At 43.8% G+C, this 24,367-nt stretch overlaps 1 protein-coding gene across 1 annotated transcript in view; it reads right to left on the bottom strand.

Moving 5' to 3' along the window:
- Window positions 1-8,280: 8,280 nt before the first annotated feature.
- LOC138589919 (cryptochrome-1-like) overlaps window positions 8,281-24,367 on the bottom strand; it is a 30,972-nt gene continuing 14,885 nt past the window's right edge. The window contains exons 3-15 of the mRNA XM_069660406.1: window positions 23,730-23,838; window positions 23,451-23,593; window positions 22,958-23,142; window positions 21,463-21,551; window positions 21,230-21,370; window positions 20,774-21,085; window positions 20,513-20,664; window positions 16,927-17,129; window positions 16,300-16,410; window positions 16,039-16,203; window positions 15,851-15,931; window positions 15,377-15,501; window positions 8,281-12,694 (exon numbers count right to left, since the gene is read on the bottom strand). Coding sequence (XP_069516507.1) covers window positions 12,686-12,694; window positions 15,377-15,501; window positions 15,851-15,931; window positions 16,039-16,203; window positions 16,300-16,410; window positions 16,927-17,129; window positions 20,513-20,664; window positions 20,774-21,085; window positions 21,230-21,370; window positions 21,463-21,551; window positions 22,958-23,142; window positions 23,451-23,593; window positions 23,730-23,838 — 1,825 coding nt within the window. The 3' untranslated portion in view covers window positions 8,281-12,685. The remainder of the gene's footprint in view (window positions 12,695-15,376; window positions 15,502-15,850; window positions 15,932-16,038; window positions 16,204-16,299; window positions 16,411-16,926; window positions 17,130-20,512; window positions 20,665-20,773; window positions 21,086-21,229; window positions 21,371-21,462; window positions 21,552-22,957; window positions 23,143-23,450; window positions 23,594-23,729; window positions 23,839-24,367) is intronic.

Raw genomic sequence — 24,367 nt, 5'->3', positions numbered from 1 at the left:
AAGCTCACCTCTTTGTACAAACAAAAGCAAGTTTGTACAGCTTATTTCTTTTCAGATGTTTACTACATTCAGGTTTTAAGTTGGAAGTAGACAAACATGATTGTGTATTTTTTTTACCCTGGGTTAAAATGTTTTACCTCTGCGATCAAAGTCTGAAATTATTAATAACTAATTATTCATTAATTATGAATGTATAATTATCATATTCACACGGCCGCCATTTTTCTCTGACGTCACGCAGGGAAGCTGAAATGGTCGTAATGTTTACTGCTGTATTCAAGGATTTCAAATCGTGTGAATGTAGAGAATCTTACAAATCACTATGATTGGACCATTTCCTGATTGATCAGCAACTAAAACACAATGTAAAACAATGTACAGTAAAGGTGAAGAAAGTGATAACCCATGTTAGCTAATATTAGCATTCAAACACTTCTAAACTAACATTATCAATCAATCAATCAATCAATCCATTTTTTTTGTATAGCTTTGAACCAAAGTTATCTCGAGACACTTTACAGAAAGAGCAGGTCTAGCCCGTACTCTTTGTTATTTAGAGAGAGACCCAACATGAATCACCATGAGTAGCACTTAGCAGCATTCGGCACATTGGCAGGAAAACTACCTTCTAACGAGATGCAGGATAGAGACATGCAAAGAGAGCAACAACAACATATGTCCTTGTTACATCAACAACAACAGATAATACATACTTATGGTCACAATGCCAATTATAGTGGTACACTAGTGTAGATTAGCAAATAATAAATTAGCAAGAGAAGCACAGTAATGATAACAGGCTGTAGTTATAGTTATTGTTTTAAAGTAACATTAGTGTTTAATAGTTTCACATGCTACGATAGAAAAGGCATAAATTCCAAGCTAACAGTAATGTTTGCTAGCTAACAGTTGTGCTAACAGTTATGTTCGCTAACAGTTATGTTAGCTAGGAAGTTTTCTGTTGGGTCAAAAAGTGTTGGTAGCTAACTAGTTATCAAATATGTTGTTTTACCATGACATATGATCTAACTTGCTCTTCACATTGTCTTTCCAGTTTCATATAAATCAAGCAGCAGTGAAATTATATCATGTATTGCCAACTAGCTTCCCACCCTAAATGGCCGCGGATAGTGATTTCTGGGTTTAATGTCAAAAAGATATAAACTCAAATACATTTTTCACCTGTGGCCTTAAGCTGTATGCATTTGTATCAAGCCAGACAAAGTAGAGGTATCATAGGAAGTAACTCAGAGACAACCAGACAAATAGTCTAAATAAAATACATCCAGACTCTTGTGCCATTTGTCTGTTCTCCTGATGTGCTGATAACCATGCCAAAAACCACGACAGCCGCAGGGAAAACTGAAAGTAATAAACTCTCTGAGGTGTGTCGGGGGAACCCATGACAGCCACATTGAGCCAGAGCTTCCTGTGAATTTGACACGGGGAAGCCTACAAAAACGCCCACACAAACGAGGCTTGCCTTGTAAACAGGCATGTGGTAACCAGTTTGCTGCCGACGTAATCCTGTGTTCACTCTCTGTTTTGTCTTCTAGCTTATTCTATTGCTTTTATTTCAAATCAAATCAAATCAAACTTTATTTATATAGCACCTTTCATGCTAAAAGAATGCAACACAAAGTGCTTCACAAAAAAAAAAATTAAAAACATCACTAGAATTAAAAACATATCACAATAATACAAATACTGGAAACTTGCCCCTCCTGACCCACACGCAGAGGCAACCGTACACTTCATCACACACAGATACAGACAGACACACGTGTACACGTATGCACATACACACTCACACACATACACCCACCCACACACACGCACGCACTCAGGATAAAACATGGTAAAGAGACATGGCAGGACACTATTTAAGTTCAATACGAACAAAACTACCAATTAAGTATGATTTAAATCAATGCTGAAGTGAAAATCCTGAGGGACATTGGGCTAAAATCCAAAATAAAATAAAATGTAATAACCAGTTAACTACCTTTTGATGACAGCTAATGTAGGTAGTGGTTGAATGCTATCTTTTGATTGTGTTGTACGATAAAATGAAAGAGTTTGTTTATATTAAGAACAAGCCTTCTTTTTAGTTTATCTATTACCTCATGCAACATTTCCTAATGAGTTTATGGTCTCAATCATAAACTGTGTCCCATCACTACCTATTCGATCAACCAAAAACTTTTACATTGTGTACAAAGTGTATTCCTCGGCCGTATTAAAGTCCGCCATTTCGTTTCAGTTGGCGTGCAGTGCATCTGTGGAGAAGTTGGGCTGCGAAGGATGCAACCGATGGCCCGGGAAATGGAGGATGCATTTGTCTGCCGCATCTGAAGGAGCCTTCAAAATGGGACAACCTTTGACACGCTGCAGTTACGCAATCGGCCTTCAAATATGGCCTTCGAAGGCTGCAGCTCCTGGATTGGGACACAGCTATAGACTGTATAAAAAGATGGGCGACATGACAGCTCCCTAAAAGTAAAGCCAAAGCCTCTCTATTGCCCCCTGCTGACTGGCTGCAGTATAGCTCATAAAGCCCGCCTCCTCCATGTTAACAGATGGGACATGAGTCAAACTATAAAATCAAAATACACGTCAAATACATTTTTCTCAAACATGGTTTCTGTCATTATAGTTAGTTCTTATCATGCTGATTTATGTCACAGTGTTCATTTTTCACTTTGGAGATGCGTTGTCCATCTTTATATAGAGTTAATGGTCTCACTTATTAGTTTCCAGTCTTTTCGATATAGCATGATGTTCATTTTTGATAGATACTAACTGCATATACAATAAATCTGCAGCTGCGAGCACAAGTCACCTTAAATACAGAAAGGAAGATCCATCGTATGCCTGAGTTTGGGTGAAGCCCCTTGAGGCAAAATTATGGTAAGTTACTTCATAAATAGACTCACTTGACTTAACTTGAGCTAACATGACGAGCAATCTTCAGCAGTTCCTGATGACTCATATGAAAAGATTTTTCTGCTTTTTTCGGCTCGTTAATTAAGAAGGTGGGCAGATATTCACGCTATTGATGGTTTTGCATAATGAAAATAAAACAAGTTGGTGGATGGAGGAAATACGAGAGGGCGGCAGAGTGGAAAAGAGATGGTCATACACACAGCATGCAAAGTATGTCCTACACAGCTGTCGTTGTATAGTTGGGTCGTGTTTGTTAATCCATGAACTGGGCTGTGTTTTTAGTGTTAATGTACGCAGACAGGGAATCCCTCCACATACCCAGGCACGGAAAGCACACAGTGTGTTATCACTGTTTGGTCACATAGAAACAGAAATGCTGTTTGTTGTTTTATGCTGCATTCACATAGATTCAGGCAGACGGCAAACCGGATGTCATTTTAATGGAGAAGAGCAGGACGGTAAAATGTGGTGAGGCCTGGCAGAGATTGCCGGCAACGGAAACGGTAGACGACATTGCCGTCCAAAGTTAAAATTGTTGTAACTTTTTGCCGTCCTCCGCAACAGAATTTACAACCGGATTTGACGTACCTCCCTATCACAGCAAGAAAACGTGGGCGATCTTGACAACGAGAGGCTGATTGGTTCAACAGCACCCCAAACTTTATGACCACATGCGCGTTTGTTTTGTTGTTAAAAACATCAAGATACATTAACGTTACCAAGCCTACAAGTGCAAGTGTTAGCCAGTAAGCTGGGCAACCCTACATGACTCACCTCAGTGTCACGGTTATGTTTTAAACAAAAAGGTGAGGACCCAGATGCAGACTGAAATAAGAATCAAGAGTTCAGGGTACAAAGTTCAGTTAACAGCCAGGGGCTGAGGGGCAAAGTCCAAGCAAATGCCTTCAGGAGGGCAGCCGGGGGGCCGACCAGGCAAGCGAAGCAGATCAGGAAGGCGGCCAGGGGGGCGACCAGGGGAGTGAAGCAGATCAGGAGGGCGGCCGGGGGGCCGACCAGGCGGGCAGAGCCTTTCAGGAGGCCGACCAGGCAGGTGAAGCCTCTCCGGAGGATGGGCAGAATTTACAACCGGATTTGACGTACCTCCCTATCACAGCAAGAAAACGTGGGCGATCTTGACAACGAGAGGCTGATTGGTTCAACAGCACCCCAAACTTTATGACCACATGCGCTTTTGTTTTGTTGTTAAAAACATCAAGATACATTAACGTTACCAAGCCTACAAGTGCAAGTGTTAGCCAGTAAGCTGGGCAACCCTACATGACTCACCTCAGTGTCACGGTTATGTTTTAAACAAAAAGGTGAGGACCCAGATGCAGACTGAAATAAGACTCAAGAGTTCAGGGTACAAAGTTCAGTTAACAGCCAGGGGCTAAGGGGCCAAGTCCAAGCAAATGCCTTCAGGAGGGCAGCCGGGGGGCCGACCAGGCAAGCGAAGCAGATCAGGAAGGCGGCCAGGGGGGCGACCAGGGGAGTGAAGCAGATCAGGAGGGCGGCCGGGGGGCCGACCAGGCGGGCAGAGCCTTTCAGGAGGCCGACCAGGCAGGCGAAGCCTCTCCGGAGGATGGGCAGGGGGCCGACCAGGCCGGCTGAGCCTCTCTGGAGGACGGGCAGGACCCGGGGAGCAGGAGTCGGCCCGAGAGCCTCCGACCGGAACACAGGGGCATGAGTCGGCAGGACCTCAGCAGGAGTTTCTGGGGAGCTAGGCAGTGGAGGCTCTGGGGCTCTGGACTGGGGAGAGGGGCGAGGAAAACGAGAGCCACGATGGCCACGTCTTTTCCTGGTGCCTCCGCGGGAGCCAGGAAAAATGGCCAAACGAGTCCCATTCCAGGGAGAATGCTCAAAATCAAAATCTCCTCTGACAGCTCTAAAAATTTTCTGAAAATAAGTAATTTTTGAAAATAAATCAAAATGTTCAAAGTCCGCTGGGTCCATTTTTGGCCTGTTCATTCTGTCACGGTTATGGTTTAAACAAAAAGGTGAGGACCCAGATGCAGACTGAAATAAGAATTTAATAAAAAAAAAAAGACAAAAAGGAAAATCAAAAGACACAGCAATAAACTCAAACAAAACCAGAAACAGGTAATCCAAGGGACACGAGGAAATCAGGGGAGGCACGAAGATAATCCAGAAACTAGACTTAGACATAGACTCACGCACGATGGATGGCCACGAACTGGCAACGAGACAGGGGAGCACAAAGACTAAATAAACTTAGGAGGTGAGGCTAATCAGACACAGGTGAGACAATCAAGGGGCAGGTGAAAACAATCAGGGCAGGGCACACAATCAAACAAGCGGAAAACACAAAGGCAGGAAGTGGACCAACACGAGAGACAAAGTGACAAAGTAAAACAGGAAATGATCGAACCAAAGAGACACAAGTGAAATACTAAACTAAACAAGACTAAACACTGACAAGAACACAGAACAAACTAAATACAAAACTAAACGATGAAAACTCATGACAAGGGACAAAGTGACAAGGTAAAACAAGAAATAATACCTGAACACCGAAATACAAGACAAAATCATATCTAAATGACTCATGACACTCAGATATAATCTATAAGAAAATTAACACGTTACTCATCCATGTGTATTTTTTGTTTTTTTACGTGCTGTAAGTTTGCAGATACCATTGTACCTGCTAAAGGGTGCCTTAAACAACTGCTAAGGGTGCTTCAAAACATCTGCTAAATAGTATTATAAACAGCTGCTTCAGGGTACCGTGAAACATCTGCCGCAGGGAAAATTAAAGAGCAGTAAAAGTGTATTTTAAACAGAACCTAAGCACTATCTTGAAGTGAAGCTTAAGGCTACCTTGAAACGCTAAAGCTCCATGCTACTATAAAAAGATGCATGAAAAAAGGGTACCTTCAAGAGTGTCATGAGTTATTTGTTTTTTGTTGTTTTTTCGTCTGTGTTCTTGTCATGATTTAGTCTTGTGTTTCATTTGTATTTATTTGTTAAGATAATTTCCTGTTTTACTTCGTCATCTTGCCGTGTCCCAATCCAGGGGCCGCAGCCTTCAAAGGCCGATTGCGTCCGATTGAAGGCTGTCCCAATTCGAAGGCTCCTTCAGATGCGGCCAACAAATGTGTCCCGAGCAGCGAAGGATGAAGCCACAGATGGACTTATCTAACCAATGAGTCATAACGTGCATTCCCAAACTGAGATGTCTGTTGTCCGATGAAGATATAGCCTCTAGGAGACGCAGACAATTTCAGGCCTTTCAGATAACGATTCAGGACGTCTGGTCTAAAACTTCCCTTCCATTGGTTATTTTTATCAGTCTGACCAGCAACTTTGGATGCTATTATGTCTGTATTCATATGCAGAATGCTTCTAGAGATAGTTTTTTTAATGGATAGACTGATACTGATACTGAATTTAACTTGTCCCTAAGCTGTGGTTTTGCTGGCCAGTGCACAAGGAAATCCATCGAAGAAAAAAAAACGTGTGTATTTGAGTCAGAGAAAGACATGAGTCACCTAACATTGTGCTGAAGAAAAGTACTTGTAACTCTTATTTTTTCATTTGAAGTCTCACATTAAAGAAAGGAGAGGAGCAGGTGAAAGCACAAGCAGAATTTGAATACAGACCAAAGAAATGCGGGCATGTTTTAGCACGCAGGACAGAAAAAGCCCAACTACAGTGATGATTGCAACCTTGAGGGTGTCGATACTCACTTGATCAAAAGTCACAAGCTGCTGCACGTCTGCTGAGATATTTAAGGAGAATAGATCATATTTATCCTATTTTAGCTTCTCTGCTGTGGCTCTCTGTGAAAGAAGAGAATATAATCTTTCAACTGTTCACCAAAATAACCTAAAAATGTCTCATCTTCAACCTAAAGCAGACATAACAAACAAACAAAAAGCCCAATAAACAGGTCATTTTTAATGTAATTAAATGTATTAATTCTCTCTTTCCTCCAGGTGGGGAGTGAGTCTCGGCCTCAAGTGAAGGAGTTCAGGTATCTCCGGGTCTTGTTCACTGGTGAGGGTAAAATGGAGATTGTGATTGACAGATGGATCGGTGCAGTATTGCGTCATCAAGAAGAGGGAGCTAAGCCTGAAGGCAAAGCTTTCGATTTACCAGTTGATCTATGCTCCAACCCTCACCTGTGGTCATGAGCTCTGTGTAGTGACTGAAAGAATGAGGTCGCGGGTACAAGCGGCGAAATGAGTTTCCTTGGAAGGGTAGCTGGACTCAGCCTCAGAGATAGGGTGAAGAGCTCGGACATCCGGACAGAGCTCGGAGTAGAGCCGCTACTCCTTCGCATCGAAAGGAGCCAGTTGAGGTGGTTCGGGCATTTGATTAGGATGCCTCCCTTTGGAGGTTCTCTGGGCACGTCCAACTGGGAGGAGACCCCGGGGTAGACCCAGAGCTCACTGTAGGGATTATATATCCCGTCTGGCCTGGGTCACCTTGCTGAGCCAGCTGCCACCGCGACCCCGGCCCCGGATAAGTGGAAGATAATGGATGGATGGATCTTTTTAACTGAGCTAAACCAGCGTCCCCATACTTTTACTATTATTATTGCCACTGTAGCCATAAGTCTGTATTATCTGTTGTTGTTGCTTTGTTTGTCTCCCTCTGCATCTCCCTCTTCCTCTATCTCGGCCCGTCCAGTCTGTGTGTTCACCATGAGTCTGGTTCTGCTCAAAGATTTTATGGTTCATGGTGGATTAATGTTGGGTCTCTGTAAATAAATAAATAAACCAAAAGTACAGTCTAGACCCTCTCTTTACGACAAGTGTCCTGAGATAACTTTGGTTATTATTTGGTGCTATATAAATAAACATTGATTGATCGAATTATCAGGCTCTTGGGAACCATCTACCAGTTTGGTCTGGGTTTATTTTTTAAAGATGGTTTAATACTCTTTAATACTTTTTAAAAACCTAGTGTAGGCACTGGCTAACAGGAGCCCTTTTACACTGCAGGTCCACCTCAGCGCCATCTTACATTGGACCACGCAACGCCGGCGTGTTTTTTAAATAGCGTTATAGCATTGCAGAAGCAAATCACGTGCTTCAAATACACACACACTGCGCTGTTTCGCCCTGCAGCCACCGCTGTTTACACGCCTCTGTCACTACCTCTGATGCCGGCTCAGAGGCAGAACGACTTCGCCCCAGACGAAACGTAACAGAGGCGTAATAATCCCGCCTTGAACTGCCAGGGGCTATTGTCTGCTGCAGGCTTAGACTGATGTGGAACATGACACACGGGCTGAGGTGTAATTAAAGCAGTGAATGGTCAAAGAGTTTTGTCAATGCAGATGAAGAAGACAAAATGAGAAAGCTGTCAAGTTGTAACAATTTTAATTTCCTGTCATGAACTCGATCAAGCACAAGAAAAGCCTTTCACAACACAAGGAGAGACAGAGCATTACAGAGATGATAGATGGCATCTGTTTTCACCTTCATGTCACAGAAGGGAGAACAAAACAAACAAACCGACAGAAAACGAAGCAAGAATAAAAACTTGGTTCAACTTGTTTTTTTTCCATAGTGATAAAAGCTACAAAAACAAAATGTTCAAATCCTCTTGAGAACAGACAGAAATATAATACAGAAACACTACAATACTTTTTATCTCCCACTCCCTCCCCTTTACCCCCCGATAGGTTACTCCTGAAGCCGAGGGCAGTATGATCACAGATGGACAAATATCGAGTACTGTACACGAGTCATCACGGCTCCACAGAAACCAGAACGTCCTAAGGAGAGCGCCGGCGAACCGACATCTTACACCTGCAGCCCCAATCTGCAGAAAATGTATACTGCATGTATTAAATACAGAAGCCTTTGAGGGACACTTCAGAATTCGTTAAAGCATCACTGGAGATGCCCAAATTATCATTTAATGTCTGGAGTTTTAGATTATTTAATTTAAAGCTGTAAAAAAAATCTGCCTTTACTTTATCTGCAAATAGCGCTCTTATGAGACGCTCTTATTTTGAAATTTTAGCAGGAAAAAATGTTCCTTTTTGAGCTCGGCTCTTAAAAAAACAAGTAAACACAAAATGCACAGCTTCAAATAGTCAATCATTTATCACTCTACTGGGAGAAATTAGTGTTTTGTTTTCTACAGTACATGCTAACTGCAGATTGAGGCTTTGAGCAGAAAAACTGTTCTCTCCTGTCTAACCATCTAGAAGGCTGTGTGTGTGTGTGTGTGTGTGTGTGTATCTGTGTGGTTTGTTTTGAATGACTTCATAAGCTCGTGTGTGTTTCAGGAGGTCTGTTTGAATGGTAAGGTGTGTGTGTGTGTAAAAGGCTTGTGCTGGAGCATAAATCATGATAAACGCTCGCGCGCGCGTGTGTGTGTGTGTGTGTGAGAACTATAAATTCCCCAAAATACGTATAATGCTTTTTCTTTTCAGGAGCAAAGACTAGATCGACCTGAGTTCCTAATTTTCCTTTATTCGGTAGCCTTCATATTTTCTGATGTGCCGATAATTGGCTGTGTCTTCTTCCGCCTGAACTTCATTAATCATAACTGAAGAAGTGTTTATCTCAGGACAGCTTCATATTTTACCGTTTTATTACCTGTTTATGTTCTACTTTGTAGTGTGTCTTTATGTGCAGGTCTTAACTGAGCTGGGCTGCATTTAATGCGACCCTTTATATTGTTACTTTTAGTCTTTTTCCTGCATAAAAACAAAAAAAAATATGTCGTAAAAACATAAAGAAAGGAGGACAGATCAGAATGAATTAATCTGTAGGATATTATGATTACAGTGCACATCATTGGAGAGCCGACAGTGTATTTATCTGTATATGTAAGAGTTGTCACTGTCTCGTGTGTGTGTGTGTGTGAGGGGAGAGGGGATATCAACATGAGCATGGGTGTATTTTACAGGGGGAATCGTACATTCTTCTCACCAGGAGTAAAGGGGGGATTGAACCTAAATAAGACACGGACTTCATCGTTCCAATGCTGTTGCACAATCCTCCTCCCATAGTCGCCTACATAAATATCGTTGAACTCCCTGTACAGCAGCAGAAATCCATCATGAGGAGGGTACACGTCTTACTGAGGAATGTTGGTTTCTGTTTCCATGACAGAATTAGTTAGGCTCATTTGGATCAGATGCTGTCGCCGGTCCTGTATTTTATTTTTTTCCCACCTTTTTCTTTAGCGAGTTTTTGGTTTTTATAAGAAATCTTAAAAAAGTTTACACCTTTGAGAGGAGACTGAAACCACCTGCCTGCGTCTGTCGCCCTCGCTGATCGACAGAAGTTCCCTCGAAACCAAATCCTCTCTGAATTTCAGCATGTCTTATTGTGTATTGCAAGAGTTTCACAAACAGACAAGGTCAGATTACCACAGAACGCGTCGGAGAAACCCAAGACATTCTACAGGTATGAGGTGTTTGGAGGGCGGAAACAGAGAGGTGAAAATGTGACTGACTTTTGTGAATCAAGAATCAACCATAAAGACGATCAGTACATGATTCATAATGTCTGGGAAACAGTGCCAGGGGTCCTAAAAATAGAGATGCTTCGAGGAAAAAGAAGACCCCGTGTTTCTCAATAAGCATACAGAACAGAGCCTGCTCATGTTTGACTGATGTTTATGGGAACTGTGAAACACGTTTAACGTTTAAAGAACCAAAGACTGAAAAAAACCCAGAAAAAGTAATTTGGCTACATGTCAATTAGCTCACGGACGTCACACCGTGGCACTTCCCACAAAGAACTACAAATAGAGCTAACTCTTTCACCCATAATTCCACATTCCAAAAAGGCAGTTTAATAGCCAGCGACAAAGTCACTCCTAACTGATCTACAGCGACACACTGTAAACATGGTTTTAAAGAAGTTACGCTTCATATTGTGTTTTAAATAATCAAGAGCATAACCAGGTAAAGGTAGAATTTAGAGCCTCCTTCATTGTATTCTCCAAAATTAAATCAGATTTAAACATGAAAATTTGGCGGATTTAACACTTTTGTTTTCTTTAGAGACAGGTTAGTAATGCTACAGCAGAGTCCGAGTATTAATGATTGTCTTCTATAGTATTATACAATGTAAAAATTGCATTTTTTATGTGTTTTTTGTTTAAAAAATTAAATTTATAACGTTTGATTTCCATGTTTCGATTGTTGTTATTTTTAGGGATGCATGATATTATCGGCATGTTATCGGTATCTGCAGATTATGGCTTAAAAATGGCAGTTAGGTCATTTTTCTGCTGATATTTTCTACCAATATTTTCCGCAGATAAAACAGCGCTTTAATTCCGCCTGAATGCTCAATGATTCCCTAAAAAAGCTTGACGTAATGCTACAACACTAACTCTTCCATAAAGTGTGAAGAAAGGTGTGAGATGTCTGCGATATGGCGGTTTTTGGCCACTACAATAAGAGTAGGCATGGTATCAATTCCACTACAGGGGAGACTCCATGTTCTCTGCTATTAGGTGGGGAAGAAATGTGCCTAATATATCGGTATTGAAAATCGGGTTGGAAAATATCGGCGTATGGGATATCGGCAAGAAATTCCAATATCGTGCATCCCTTGTTATTTTCTTAATTCTTGCATTTTTTGTTTACATTTTCCATCTGTTTTGTTTTAATTCTAATAAGTGAAGCACTTTTCGCTGCACGTTTGTATAAAAGATGCTGTTTCAATAAAGTTAAATTGAAAATAAAAGGGGGAACTACAAGGAGGCATATCTGTCGACCGGCTTCATAAGAGGAGGACATATTTTGTCGGGTATATTTTCCTCAGATACGTCGCTGTAAGTGTGTAAAACCGACGAATCACTGTTTTTTAGCTGCCGATAAAAGTCGAGTGATCACACATTGCAGCCAGGCAGTGTTAGAAGTTCCCATAAAATCAACTGTCAGTTGTCGCGTTTGTGTTCAGACGTCTCCAGTGCGTGCAGGAGATCTTATTTACAGCCAAACTAGTGACACTGAAGCTGAGAAATGACTTGAATAGAATGATATAAGTCCCTGAAACAACCTGACAGGCTGTTATTGTGAATACAGGTGATGATTTAATAAGATTCAATCGTTGTTTTTCGACGTCCTGATTTTCATCTTCTGGGGGAAAAAAGTGTTTAAAAATCTATGAGCCTATTTACACGTTTTACGAGCATAAAAATATACATATCATACGGCATTTTTCCAACGTAAAGACGAAATATTCTGTTCGAGTGAGAGCGAGCGGTCAGCAGGTGTTATGGTGACATTAGGATGTACAGTAAAGTAAACCCTGACATAATTAGCCTGTTTTACACGTGATCGATGGAGTTACAGCTTAAAACAGCTAAATATACTTTTACTTACATGTATAGCTGCTTCAGATTATACAGAATATACTGGCTGGTGGTCGCAGTTTAAGACAATAACGTAGTTTTTTTAACATATTTATATTTTGTACAAATAATTTCTCGAGCTTTAAGTTTGAGGCGTTTTTGTTTCACTGCAAGGTCAGAGAGCAAGAGGTCAGAGGTTGATGTAAAAGCCCCTGCACCAAAATAAAATAACAGTCACATTTTCACCTTTGTCTTTGCACCCCGGGGAGTTTCTGAGGGTTAAAACAGAGGGCAGTTTTAAATGTCACAAGAGGAGGCAGTCACGTGTGGAGCTGCATGTTCGGAGGACAGGTGGCGACGGTGGGATTTCCTCTCTCTCTCACGGCTGGCCAGGTGGTGACTCTAATGTGGATTCAAGATGGTGTCATCGACGCCCGCTCTAGGTAGTCTGCAGGGAAGATCAGAAAAAACATTTTTATTGATTTATTCAAAGTTTATCTTCATAGGGACCAAATGTAGCATGTAATCTGATGCTTAACCTCGAGGCATTGAAGCCTAAGCTTACATGTCCCTAGATTTGTGTTAAAGATACATTAAAAAAAAAATTGGAATGGCTGGTCTACCAAAGGAGGATGCAGGATGTCTGTTGTCTCCCTTTGAATAAGTATAACCTGCACTGAGAGCTTTGGTTTGTTTGGACAGGTGAGAACACACATTCAAACTCTGGTGTGGACCAAACCACCAGAAAAGACGGGACTCGGCCTGTTTCCAAATTAACCATTAGGGACTAAAATAGGAAGCAAACGGAAACACTGTGCAATGTGGGTTGTCGGATGTTGACACTTGCAGAGACAGACACGCAGCCAGGCAGCAATAGCAGAGGACAGGCGTGGGGGGGCGACGAGGAAATAGAAAGAATGGCTGACCACACAATTTCACAAATGCTTGTGGAAACGCACAAAAGGTGTGTTCAAACTGCTCAATGAGAGTGGAACTGACGGGACTGTGGAACAACGTCAGATAAAAGTACAGAACATGGAAGTCTGTGATTCTCTCTCTTCTTGTTCTCTTTCCTTGTTTACTTCAGGGAGTTCTCCCATGTGGAAATTCTGACCAATCAGAGAGCAGTTTCCTCACGCATCAAATCTTTTGGTCCACTGGTAAAAGCTACCGTGTGAACACAAACCAAACTCGAGGCCAAACATGTTGATAAAATAGACAAAAATGCCATTAAAAGTATGAAAAGTAAAGTCGTCCAGCAACTTCTACTGTTCGAAAAGGAGCAGGATGAATTATAAATGTATTAATTCCCACTCCTTATCTATTTTAACGATAATATACACAAGTTTTATGGACAATAAGTTGTACACCAAGGAGGGGGATTCACTAAGAATGGATTGTGGGCGCTGATAGCACCATAAAATGTGCATCATTTGCACCTGCTATCTGCTCCGTCTCAAGAGCCTCCAATTCACAAAGCAAATTTCGCAGGTCCGTGCAGTTCGCTCTGCGTCTGAATTGGACAGAAGCTGTCTGCACCTCCCCGTCTCTGCTTCCATTGTGCTGTTTGCATAATTAGTGTACTTGACATTTATTGGGCAGACTCTCTCTGCTGTAAATGGACTGTGTGACCATGAAAAATATTGACTTTGTGGTGGGAGAAAAGTCGCCGAGCACACATTTACATTCCGCACGGGGGTTTAAAACTTGTTTACATGGACAATAATGTCTATAAATAATAATGAAGTCTAAAGGGCAACAGACTCTGGTGACATCAAAACACCCACTCCTCATTTTTGTGGGGGAAAAAGTTGCAAGCTGCAAAAAATCCTCACTTTTTCCAATCAGTTTTGGCACATTTAGTGTTTTTAATAAATCTAAGTGCTCAACTTCAACGTGTTCTCATCAGGACTGAATATAAATTCACCTGCCAACTCTTTTAACCTGTTTTTAAACATTAGGAAAAAAAACTTTGTCTTGTCAGAAAAATTAGGTCCTGTGTCCACCAACGGCGTTTTTTGCAGTGGCCACAACCTCAATTTCAGAACGAATACTGTTGCTAGGATACGAGTTGTCTGGTGGCACTTCTGCTTCCCTTCGTAGCGATCATTAAAGGTATAATCTTGAAGATTTTCATCTTCGTAAATAAATGTCTGTTAAGTCCACTGATGAAAGCTTTTGCATTTGCAGTATATAGTATTATTATGGTTTTCCATCAGCCAGCAGTGGTTGGTCTGCCAGAGAGGGTAGGCGGAGCTAAGCCGCTGCTTTTCCGCTCTCTGCAAGTGTTGCGAGTAAACAGTAATCTACTATGGCTGAACAAACAAAGAAAAGATTGAAGACTGATCGATGAAATAAGTGAAAATCCAAAGAAAAAGAAACAAACTCGACGCTCAGATGAAGCAAACCGTCAGCCAGGAAAATCAAGAGTTACAACCGTGACTAAGGGAGACAACCGTAGACGTCGAAAACGTAGAATCTTTGAGATTTAATCTTTAAGTCTGTCCTAAATCGCTCTGAATGCTTAATACTTGCTTTTATTAAAGGACATTTTTCATAGAAAAAATAAACAATGAAGGAATTGTGTCCTGCATTAGCAGCAGATCTACACGTGGAAATTGTACCCTCGAAAAACATGAAAGGATAAGCTTCTCCTCCGCCATTGTTGTTGACAAAGTTGATATCAGAAGTCCGCCCCTTTTCGATTTTGATTGGTCGGTGAGGAAGAAGTGACATTGACGAGTGTCAAAAAGTTTAACTATTTTCAACTGAGAGAAAAAAACAGCTGATGCTGAGGGTGTTTTGAACTGCATTTGGTTTTGTTCAGAAAATAGAAGCTGTCAGAGCGAAAAGCGCCGTTAGTGGACACAGGCCCTTGTGCTGACAAACAGACTTTTCCCCTAACAGAGAGAAAGCAGTTTAGATCAGGCGTAAAAAAAGGATGACCAGAATTATTTTTCTCGCTGGCCTCTCAAAGAGAAAAAAATATGAAATTCAGCTTCAATACACAGAAGCTTTAGAAAGATAAAGCAGGGTCCAGATCTTATTTTCATCCCATAATGACTCATCAATATAGTTTTAATGCCATGTGATTCAAGTGTCGTGTAAGTACGTTGAGCAGTGAACTGACCTCTGAACTTTGCCTCTGCATCTTGTGCACGGAGCAGGACGCCGGATCTTTCTCTCCCGACCCGTCACGTTCCGACTCGCGCTCCCGCTTTCCTGTGATGCCGCCTCTGGTGTGCAGAAGGAGTCCTGAATGTTCGGGAGGGCAAGAAGAAACACGTCTTCATTACAAAAGCATTATATACGACTGTAGGTGGATGTGTGAGTAATAAGTCAGGTTAATGTGACAAAACTCTGATCCACAGCCAATAGGAAGAAGTCATGCCGGTGAGTCACCGAATTGTGTCAACATTTAAACACAATAGACAAAGTTATGTGGATTCAAAAAAACCTAACCTGGGCTTGACCAACAACAAGGTCATATTAAAGGCATTAAAAATATGTGCATTACAACTAAGATGTTAGTATATATACTTTATTTAAAATGCTAGCATCCAGTAACACAAGAAGGGTGTTTGCAACAGATCGTGTTTCCTACCCGGATGTTGAGGCACAGCAAACTCGTGGTAGAGTCGGCTGTTGGTGATGGTCTGGCTGGCGTCTGGCACTGAGTGGTATCCTGCAGCAGACACATCAAACAGACAGTCAAACAGAGGGCTCTGAATGTTACTATTCCACACTCGTAAAAACTCCCAAACTTGTGTCAGGGGTCAGCGGTTGACCTACCATGCTGTTGCTGTTGCTGCTGTTGTTGTTGGTGGTGTGGGAGCGGTTGCAGTCGTTGCTGTTGTGCAGAACTGCTCGGCCTGGTCTGCTCGTCATTGTCAAAGTTGAGTAAGATGCTCCCGTTGCTGTTACCTGTCGCAACGGAGCTCCCCGACACTCCAGGCACTGAAGAAAGAACCACAAAGACAAAGATTGTCAATGATTAACGATGCTTAGGAGAAACTGTGTTCGCACATCCTGATCATCATTAAACTGACTCACTATGTGAGTTGCTGTTGTTGTTGTTGGTCCCTGGCTGCTGCTCTCCAGGAGAGTAGGCCATCATTCCTCCGTTCCCGTTTCCGTTGGTGGACGGCACTGAAGCCAGTAGGCCTGAGAGACAAAAACACACACAGACAAATTTGTTTTACTTCCTCAGGAAGCACGGAAAATAAGTTTTACGACTAAAATGTCCCTAAAATAAAACTGTTTATGAATGTTTGCTCTTTGTGTTTAGGCTAGAAATATGTGCTTATTTCTTTCTGTCAAAGTTTAGGTTGCCATGTTGGAGCAGAAAAGTTGCTGAAGATGGATAACACTGCCCCCTGGTGGCCGGGGGTTTAAAAACAAATCTTTATGTGCAAACTATTGTTACAAAATTAACACAGTGTTTTTGAAAACTACGGAAGTTCATTTCATTCACAGAAGAAAATAAATAGGAAGCTAGTCTAAGATTTCCGAAATGGCCACCACAAAGGCGGCTCATTTATTTGGCAAAAACATGAACCTTTCCTCTGCCAACACTCTCTACATTTTCAGTTTGGACATGTTTTCCCACATTGGTAGGAAGAATATAAAGGTTATTGAGTGTTTAATGAGCCTCAAGGGGCATCCAGCACAATCTCTTACCTAGTCCCCTGTATCGGCTTAGTTGCTGGTAGATCTGCTTCATCCTCTCGATGTTGAGCCGGCTCGCCTCTGCGTGGTGCACCATGGGCTTCGGGTAGTGGACGCCGATAATGCACTTGGCGGCCGCCTGCACGGACTCCGGAGCGTTCCAGGGGTCGTAGATGTATTTAGCAGGGAAACCTCGGAGGATAGGTAAGTATCGTCTGGAAGCAGAGGCAGACATTAGATTCGTTGTCTTCACGTCAGCAGGACGTGGAAGGTTGCAGAGTAAATCAGGGGTGGGAGAGATGCAGGGATGCAAACAGTTGTTTTGAAACAGGATAAGTAAAAAAAAAAGGGGCTAAATATCTTAAATCAGTCGCAAATGAAGTAAAAACAGGTTTAAAAGCTAAAACTGTGCTTTCACAATTTATAACGTCAGTTTGAAAAAGGTATAGTTTAAAGGAGAAGTTCGGTATGGGCCGGTATGGGAGGATCTGTAGGGATCATGTCCGTGATGTTGTAGGACACTTGGTGGAACAATCTGAGCCTGTCAGTGGTAAAAACGAGCTCTTTTAGTGGACGTACTTTGATCGGGCGCAGTTGCCCCTGTCTGTACCGCGGCTACAGCGGAAGCTACCTACTGGACCGATCCCAAAACGTTTTGTTCCTATGATTCATTTTGAAACACAAATGTGTACAAATACGGCCCAGGGTTAAAAATACCAAACTTCTCCTTTAACTGTGACAACAGTATTTTAGCATCAATAATAATAATAATAAATAATAATAATGAATGCTTAAATATGATGTTTCCTTTATGATTATAATTGAAGCGTTGTGCTATATTTTCAAGTATGTACTGTAACTGATAAGAGCATGCTGGTCTTCAGCACTTCATGCTTACAGGTGTTATGGAAAATAGGTGCTACAAAATGAAAGCTACAAACAACCACAACACTGCACAGTATGGCTACAGTACATGAGAGTATGAGTACAAAGTCGCTGTGGACTTTTGCAGGTTCTGGCACTGAGGTGAGTTAGCATCGCAGTGCACAAAGAGGACTACAGTTCACAACGTGGCGGAACAACGAGGGGCTGTGGTCCCGCACAACAGTTACTGAGAAGGTCAGTTGGTGTGATAGCAGCCACGCCGCAGACAGAAACTGTGACCCTCCAAGAGATGAAGACAATAAAGCTCTGACTGCAACAAGATAGAGGAGTCAACATCTCACAGAACCAGTCGACACTGCTGAAGATGGCCTTTCTTGGCCTGTCGTGGATTTGCTCCGTGTGACAAAGAGAAGCCACCTACCTACTGCACGTGGTCCGACCTTACCGAGTCCGAGGAGGGGAGAAAGAGAGAGGCAGAGGAAGAGAGGTGGGGGGCAAGTGGAGCTGTGGACCTGTGTGAAGTGACACAGCGCACCGCTGGGAGGCAGAGAGAGGAGAGTAGGGGGGGGAGGGTAGGGGGCAAGGGCGGCGCGGCCTTGTGGGCCGACACATGATGTGACGGCTCTCTCCGGTCGCTAAGGAGACCGCCCCCGTTGCTTGAGAGATCACCGCCCATGTGGTCGATGATGCTAGGAGACGTCTACTGTAACACGCAGTTAGAAAGCAGAGTGTATTGGCCCCCACCCACCCGCTCCCCTCCCCCCGCCCTGCCACACCCTGACTGGAGCAGGTGTATAGTGGAAAAAGTTCTGCCATTGAGAAATCTACTCTTTTCATAGCATTTCTTTAACAAAACTAAGCAAAAGGTAATAATTTGAAAACTAAAAAAACATCCTCAGATAAAAACATTTACAGGTTCAGTTCTTCTTAAAGCTCTAAAAAAAGCGTCTGAGGCTAAACAGCTACAAAAAAGAATCCTGAAAGTCCTACGTCGATGACAGAAGTCTTCCATTATACCTCACAGCTCCAGACGCCCCTCCCTCTCCTCCTCCCCCCTCCCTCCCCAGAACCAGACAGTGGTGGACTGAGAAAAGAGCTCACGCCTGCTCCCCCTGTCCCTCAGACTGTGGTGGTTGTCTTTTAAGTGGTCAGCAGGCCCAAAGCCCCCCCCTCGCTGCTGACTGCTCCCCTCCCACAAACCACAGCGCCACGCTCTGGGCTGGCCCACTAGGGGGCCCCCTCATTTCACCAAAAGGGACCACAACCCTTTTGCCAGGAAGATCTGCGACCTGCCAGTAGCAAGCGGCCCAACAGAGGACAGCGGGTGGAGGAGTGTGTGGTGGGTGGAGGTGATGCAGAGTGTGAATCTGTGGATGTCAGTGTTTGGAAGGAGTTCTAATGAAATGTGTGTGAGTTTGTCAGTGTCTATATCGACCAGCCACTGCTCCGGGTCCACCTGAACCAGCAGGGCTGCATTCACATAAGCAGAGCACCGCTGAACATTTCACAAAGGGTCGGTTGAGAGGCTTTGTCCATCGCTGGACAATGGACCGGCTCCGTGCAGCCCCGCGATGGCAGAGCTCCAGCTGGTCCAGCGCCTCTCCTCGCTACCCTCTGGGGAATGCTTTACAGTCCTCTACCTAACGAATGCAGGCAAGGCGTGTGCATTTCCCATCCAAGCGGTCAGAATCCCTTTTGACGTAATGAGACGCCACCGAGTCACAAACCTGCCCAGAGGGTGCAGCTGGGGCCCCGTCCCTCAGGGTCTCACAGGCAACTAAAAACGACCACCGACTTCTCAACTCGTTGCCCAACTTCCACCCAAGGCAGCCCTGACCGGCTGCACCTGGATGGTGCGGGGCGGGGGGTGGTGTAGGGGGGGGGCGTGAGAACGGCCAAGCACCTTAAAAGCAATCAACGACAATCCACGAAGGGGAGAGGGATAGCTGAACTTTTCCCCCGATCCCCCAAAAAACAGATGAGCCAAAACACAAACACAGAGCCACATCCAGAGAAAGAGAAGAGTCCATCTACGCCTTTGCAGTAAAACAAAATCACCTGGTGGCAACAGTTATAAATATGAACTAAAGAGATACGCACGCGTACACAATCACCAAAGGGACATTCACAGACAATTAAAAAAAGGCACGCAAAGAAGTACACTGTGAAGTTATTACAAAAGACATGCCTGATTCAAAAACTAAAGTGCTGAAGTTTGAACAGAAAAGAACATGGACTGACGGGTGGAAATAAAAAAGGAGAAGAGGGAAGGATGTATATTCTTTTCATTCACTTACCCAGAGATCTGGTGGTCCCCCTTTATCCCTCCATCTCTCTCTCCCTCCCTGCTTCTGTCTCCTAAATTAAACCTGTGTGTGTGTCTCCTGTCTGTTCTTCTATTTCAAGTATTTCTATATTTATTCTTTGAAATTTAACCAACTACGGAAGACAAGCTGCAACTACGAGGTGATGTGAATAATTACCGATGAAATTTAAACTGAAAGACTGATTAGAAAACCATCATCTCAGCCGTCACTAAACGATGCGTTAACTCTGTATGCACAGGTGTATAGACGTGTGTCTCCTGCTCTCTCAGTGTGCTTCTGTCTCCCTGTTCGTGTGCAGTCCAGAGAGACAGAGGGACGAAAAGGGTGCCATCCAGGTGGTGGGTCAGCAGTTGTCACCAATGGGCGATGCCAGGAAAGGTACCCACCTTATGAAGTCCCCGTTGGGGTCGGTGCGCCGGCCGAAGCCCACGGGGCAGTAGCAGTGGAAAAACTGCTGGAAAAATGAACTGCAGGACAGCCACATCCAGCTGCCTGCGTTCACGCTCCAGTCTGCATCTAGAAGCAGCTCCTCAAAGACCTGCGGCACAGAGACGACAGCTTGTTTTAAACTTGCTGCAGGGGTTTCAAACGGAAGCCCAGAGAGGCAAGTGAGAAAAAGTACTCTCTTTACAATCCTGCATCCTCACCTTCATCCCTTCCTCCCAGCTGATCCACAGGTCCCCCCTGGTGAGGAAGCAGGCCACAGCATGCCTGGCCAGGTGATGGATCCAGCCCTCCTGCCTCAGCTGAGTCATGATGGCGTCTATCCAGGGAAAGCCCGTCTTAGCTTCGGCCCACTTGGCGAGCGCCTCTGGGTTTTTGTCCCAGGGGATGCGGACGCAGATGGGGTTGCCCTCCATCTTGTCGAAGCGGGGGTTGTTGGTCGCCGCGGTGTAGAAGAACTCTCGCCACAGTAACTGGCCATACAGAGAGAGCGGAGGTGAGCTGTTCTTTTTCACCTGGATGTAAAAACACACAGCAAGAGTATATGAGGTAAGAAATGTCAGGGTTCTGGAAAGAGAATTCATCTGAAAATGTGGGAAAAAGAGTCGTTTTCTGAGTATATTTTATTTTGGCCACTTTAAATAAAGGGCGAGGCTCACCTTGCGGTAGAGGTCAGTGAGCTTGAAGTAGAAAAGGCGACAGGAGAGGCAGCCGAAGCGCAGGTAGGGGCTGAGGCCTGTTGGGCTGGCCAGCAGCGAGTTGGCATTCATCCTGGGGCGCTCGAAATTAGCAACCCATGCCTGCAAAACAGAGAAACAGAGGAAAGTACAGTCAGCAAGGAAGGGATAGAGACATGTCTTTTCTTTTATTTACAGTTTGCTGCAATTCTTACTTTTCTCTCCAGATGGCGCTCTATCCTCGTCAGAGCTTCTGTCTCTCCTCCCGGCCACACGGCTGACGGCAGGCCCTCTGTGTCGAAGCCTGAAAAACATCCACCTTAATCACCTTCTGCTTTAAAACACTCATATGTTGAATGAGTCAACAACCCTGCAGTTATGTCAGTCAGTTATGTCATGTATATTAGATTAAAATCTTATACAACGCGTAGTTTCATCCAGGCAATCAGCATGTGCTCCGACCTGCTGATAATAATAAAGCTCAACCAGCTCCGTGTACGACCGTTTCATTAATCCAGGAACTAAAAGGTGAACTGGCTTCCTATTTACAGTCCATTCAAATTCAGATTTGACAGATAATACACCTGCTCAAATAACTGTTGCATAATCACATTGATCTGAGCGCCTGCTGTGTGAGCATCGGAGCCTCATTCCAGCAGTTGCACTTCTCCTTTATTAGAGGAACAGCGGGAAATCGGGATGACCTTTTTCCTCCGCGCTGCAGCACAAAGCTGAACAACATGCTGCCTGCACTCGGCGCAGCTCGGCCCGAACACCTGAGGCTCCACGCTCCTTATTTATGAACTGCACCGCCTGCGGTTTGTTGTTTAAGTAGGTAGAACCACGTATTGATTTTAAACTTTTAAATAAACTGTACCACACAAGTCTTCTGTTGTTTTTTATCTGTTTTATGGATAAAGTGATTTTTCTTGGCATTATGGCGTTCTTTTAATGCAGCGTGACAGATGCAAACATGTCATGATGATATGAATACAAGCTCTATGTAACTTTGAAATCCCAGGTAGCCTGCGGACAAAGCGTGCAAACTGCAGACTGCTCTTCTTAAGATCTCGTGTGTGTGCTAAAGACACAGTGTGCAGGTGTGAGCAGCAGATGGCTGCAGGCCTGGATGAGTGTGAATGGAAAGTTGCCTTCTGTGAATGAAAAGCAGACATCTTGTGTCTGCTTGAGTGTAAGAGGGTTAACACGATGCCTGGGACAACAGCTTGTGTGAAACAAACACAGACACCTGCGCTGATGGTTTCAGATGTTTAACACCTTAAATATCTTATTTGAAATAGTTGCACAGGTGGAGGTGGCAGATGGCCGCAGCACACGAGTGGCCTGTTTGTGAATGGAAACTAGACATCTGGAAGGAGACTCTTATAAGGTAGAGGTGTCACCTGATCAATCCAATAAAGCGGGTTTAGGAAAGACGTCCCTTTAAATAGAGAAACTGGACGGTTTAAGGAGGATTAATGAGCAAACGGTGTTAATTATAGAAGCGATTCTGGTTGTGCTTAAGTCTTAATCAATAACAGACTTCATGTGTTTCGTGAGGTCGTGCACAGGCTGTTTATCCTGGATGTTTTTAGCCGTTGTTTATCTCTGCAGCGGTTGGTCTGGATTAATGTGTGCACTGCTGCATCCTGCACATAAAACTCTTTCTTCTAAAGTTACAGCGTGCAGTTGTGTCTTTTTTTTACTCACCGAGCTCCTCCAGGGACGGGACCCCGTACTTGTCCCCGTGGTCGTCAGAGATGGGAGTGACACAGGGACCCATCAGGGAGTCCGACAGCGTCTCCACGGGCATCTCAGGAGGATCCAGTCGACTGATTAGGGTCTGGAAACGCTTGTAGGTGAGAGGAGGCTGACCGCCGTTCAGCTCGATGATCCTGAGGAAGGGAAGAGATGGGGACCGGTCAAATATTCATCCATGATTTTAACTGTTTGCACAAGAGACTAGTGATCCAATGACACTGGAGTCAAGGGTTATTGTTGTTCTTTCAAAATAAAAGCACGTCAATCAAATGAAAAACCATTTTCAAACGAGCAGTGTTTCCTGTTTAGTTTTGTGTTGTTGTAAAGAGTGAGACACATTGCTAATAAAATATCATTTATACCTTTAGCTGAGATAAACCAGAGTAAGAACACACACTGAAACAATCCACCCTTATGTATAGAGTTTGTGTGTTTTCCTCACCTGTCCAGGTCGTAGAGGGTGTGGGAAATCTTGACGCTGACCTCCACTCCTGCCTCCATGGCCAGCTTCTTGATGGCAGCATCTCTCTCCTTCCCGAAAGGCTCAGAGTCGTACTCAAAGGTCAGCCGAGAGATCTTCCACTCCTGATACAGAGAAAGAAGGGAAATGATGATTCGCCCGTCAAGATTACCCAGAGCCACGATTGTGAAGCCTGACATAGCAACTCTCAGATATTGACTTTGTGTGACTGAGATTATCAGAGCTGCTGTCGATGCTAACCTTAAATAGCCGAGGGAACACGTTAGCTGGTTGGCCCCTGATGACAAAAAGGCGAGAGTTGAGTTTCCGAAGGCTGGCGTCCAGGTCCTCCAAACACTGGAGGAGAAATCTGAAGAGGGAGAGAAAGAAGGAAAAGGATTATACTCTGAGTTTATCTATCTCCGATACCCCACAGGGTCCGTGTCCGCCGCGATCCGTCTCTGACGCGTCTATTCTTGAAGGAGGCCGCTTCAAGCACGCGTCAAGCTGAACAGAGCAGATTGTTCCAAACAGGAAGTCACACACGATAACAGCACACAGCCTCCGGTCATTTCAAAATAAAACACCATGTACAGACTCACGTTTTTATATCCTATCAACCTTTCGTCATAACCGGTGGCTCGAGGCCAGGAGTCAATCAATGGGTCAGAGTCCCAGAGGTCGTTCTACGCCATGAGTTTATCTCAGTGGTGCAAACTGAACTGCTCTGTTTTAACACTGATGTTATCGCGTGATTTCGTAATGTAGTTCTCACGTGAATCCAGCTGCCTGAGCCAGAAACGCCTCATGTGGGCGCGTGCCGCCTGATGGACCAGATAAATTGTATTAAAAATAATTTTTTCTCTTCTGTAACATCGATACAGAAGCTGTTTTGAAGG

This window comes from Semicossyphus pulcher, unplaced genomic scaffold (assembly GCF_022749685.1).
Source record: "Semicossyphus pulcher isolate SPU_LCO1_2020_fin unplaced genomic scaffold, fSemPul1.0.p SCAF_13, whole genome shotgun sequence".
NCBI classification, from domain to species: domain Eukaryota; kingdom Metazoa; phylum Chordata; class Actinopteri; order Labriformes; family Labridae; genus Semicossyphus; species Semicossyphus pulcher.
The sequence above is the reverse complement of the archived record's forward strand: the minus strand, read 5'-3'. Positions and strand labels throughout refer to the sequence as shown.